At 38.5% G+C, this 2,347-nt stretch overlaps 1 protein-coding gene across 1 annotated transcript in view; it reads left to right on the forward strand.

The window, feature by feature from the left end:
• NXN (nucleoredoxin) overlaps positions 1–2,125 on the forward strand; it is a gene marked incomplete at its 5' end in the record, with an annotated part of 46,217 nt that extends 44,092 nt beyond the window's left edge. The window contains one exon of the mRNA XM_018566306.1: positions 853–2,125. Coding sequence (XP_018421808.1) covers positions 853–1,035 — 183 coding nt within the window. The remainder of the gene's footprint in view (positions 1–852) is intronic.
• Between the last annotated feature and the right edge of the window lie 222 nt (positions 2,126–2,347).

Consider the following 2,347-nt stretch of genomic DNA (forward strand, 5'->3'; position numbering starts at 1 on the left):
AATATAATAAACAATTATAAAAAATTATAATATAATAATTTAAAAAAAATGGTCAAGTAAATGGGAATTCTGGGGGCGCTGCCTGATCCGTACCACAGTCAATAGAGTACCAAGTTTGCACATCACTGAGCTCGGTCGCAGAATCGTGGCTGTCGTCACTGACGACGAATTTCCCAACGAATCGCTATCGCTCAATTCTGCAAGTGATTCTAATTCACTATCACTGTTTTCTACCTGGTCTACAACCGCTTTTGACCTAAAGGGACGCTTTTTGGATGCCATGGACGTTCTCAAGTTTCCAGACAGAAAGAACAGTAAAAGTGCAGGCATGGCACTGGACAAAGCCCTAGGGACAAAATTGAAGTGAAATAGTTTGATACATAAGTGTAATCATAGCAGATTACATTATATTGTGTGTATTCTGTGTATATTGCATGTTTTCACTTTTGAATTTCCCGCCGGCTCCGCTGTGACGCCAAAAACGAAACTAAAAGTCGGATGCCGGCATCGGCCAGGCGCACACAGCAGAGGACACCGCTGGCTCGTAGGGAAAAGGTAAGTGACACTTTTGTGTAATCCCAAGTGTGGCTCGGGGTTACCGCTACTGGTACTGAAAATTAACCCCGAGCCACACTCGGGAATACCGCCAGGGAGGTTAAAACATACATGTTGTAATAAAATGCAGTATCAAAGTAAATTACAAGCAAAGCAAATCTTTATTTTCAAACAAATGTATTGGTATTCCTGTTTTTCCTCCAGGATAAAGGTATCTTCATTCTCTCTGCTACCAGTCTGACGACGTTTTTCCCCTCCAATGATCCACAGTGAATGTGATTGTCTTTATTGTTTCAGGATGACATGACAGACTCCCTGCGGGATTTCACAAACCTCCCAGAAGCCGCCCCTCTGCTTACCATACTGGACATGTCCGCCAGAGCAAAGTATGTCATGGATGTGGAGGAGATCACTCCAGAGATTGTGGAGAGTTTTGTCAAAGATTTCCTAGCAGAGAAACTGAAACCAGAGCCAATCTAACAAGATACAGTATTAATCCCCCGCCGAAAGAATTATTATTTAAAAGGAAAACACACAATGCTTGTCTCCTCTTGCCACACGGATTTTAACATATTTTCTCGTCTGAGAACGCCTTTTCAGGGTGCCTTTTTTTTGTGTCGTCGTTTTAAAATTGAATCCTCCAGGACTGTAAAATATTGCCAAATGCCTCATGGGAGAGCAGCACCAAGTACTAAGTCACTTTCTACCCTGGGTCCGGATTTGAATGTCACTTTTGTCTGAAGCAGTATACTCTTAACTTTTGGTATTTGAGTCTTTGATTCCTCAACAGTGAAGTGTTAACAATTTGTACCTTTGTAATAAAATCTTTTTTTTTTTTCTTTTGATCCGTTACATCTCAACCATCCTTGGGTCATACATCAAGTTTTTCTTTCCTATTCACATACAGTTTTAATATGCAACCTGTCAATGTTTTGCCTGCTTGAATGCTTTTTATATATAAAGAGCTACATGTCCAGTAAGTAGAACACATCAGTATTCACTGTTCTTGTTTGTCACATTCTCAATTAGCTATGTTTTGCATGTGACCTGTCTGGGCTTATTTAATAATATAATGCAGAGAATGCTGGAGCAACAGCAACCAATCAGAAATCGCCCTTCATTATGTAGACTAAACCACAGTCAGTGCTTTTTTCTGCTTGGTTGACAAAGGTAACAATATTGTACACCATTGTTCCTAGTACTATGTTAATAACCACATCTTTGGCTTTGAGCACACCTACCATTGATTGCTGAGTTGGCATAATCTTTATATTATGTTTTTACTGGATCTTTGTTCCATCAAAACTTATATTTAAGGTACAAACTTGATTATTTTTGGTAGCAACTTAATTTACATACAACTATTGCAGCTTCTATACAATTATTAGACCCACTGTCTCCAAAGGACATGTAATGTATAGTAGTTTGAGTTTGAAGGTTCATTAATATCAACTCATCTTTTTCATACAGGTTTTGTAAGTATTTAAGCTGCCCTCGCAAGTTTCCTGTGAAATGAAGTTCCTGGTGTTTTCTTGGAAAAAAAAATAAAATTGGCATTGTGGATGATGTATTTTTAATCTTGCTTTCAACAAGCCGTGATATGTATTGATGATCAAATAATGAGCATTGTCAAATCGTTATTGGATAAAGCATGGTAATTGTAATGTGCTACATGTGGTTTGTATCAAGGTAATGGGTCTCTTGTATAAAAAGTAGTGAAAAGGAAAAGTGAAAGCATTGTCAGTAGCTACCAGTCATTGGCTTGCACTCATTCTTTTTCATGGACTAGGAA

The sequence above is a fragment of the Nanorana parkeri genome, unplaced genomic scaffold (genome assembly GCF_000935625.1).
Source record: "Nanorana parkeri isolate BGI_ZX_2015 unplaced genomic scaffold, ASM93562v1 scaffold935, whole genome shotgun sequence".
NCBI classification, from domain to species: Eukaryota; Metazoa; Chordata; class Amphibia; order Anura; family Dicroglossidae; genus Nanorana; species Nanorana parkeri.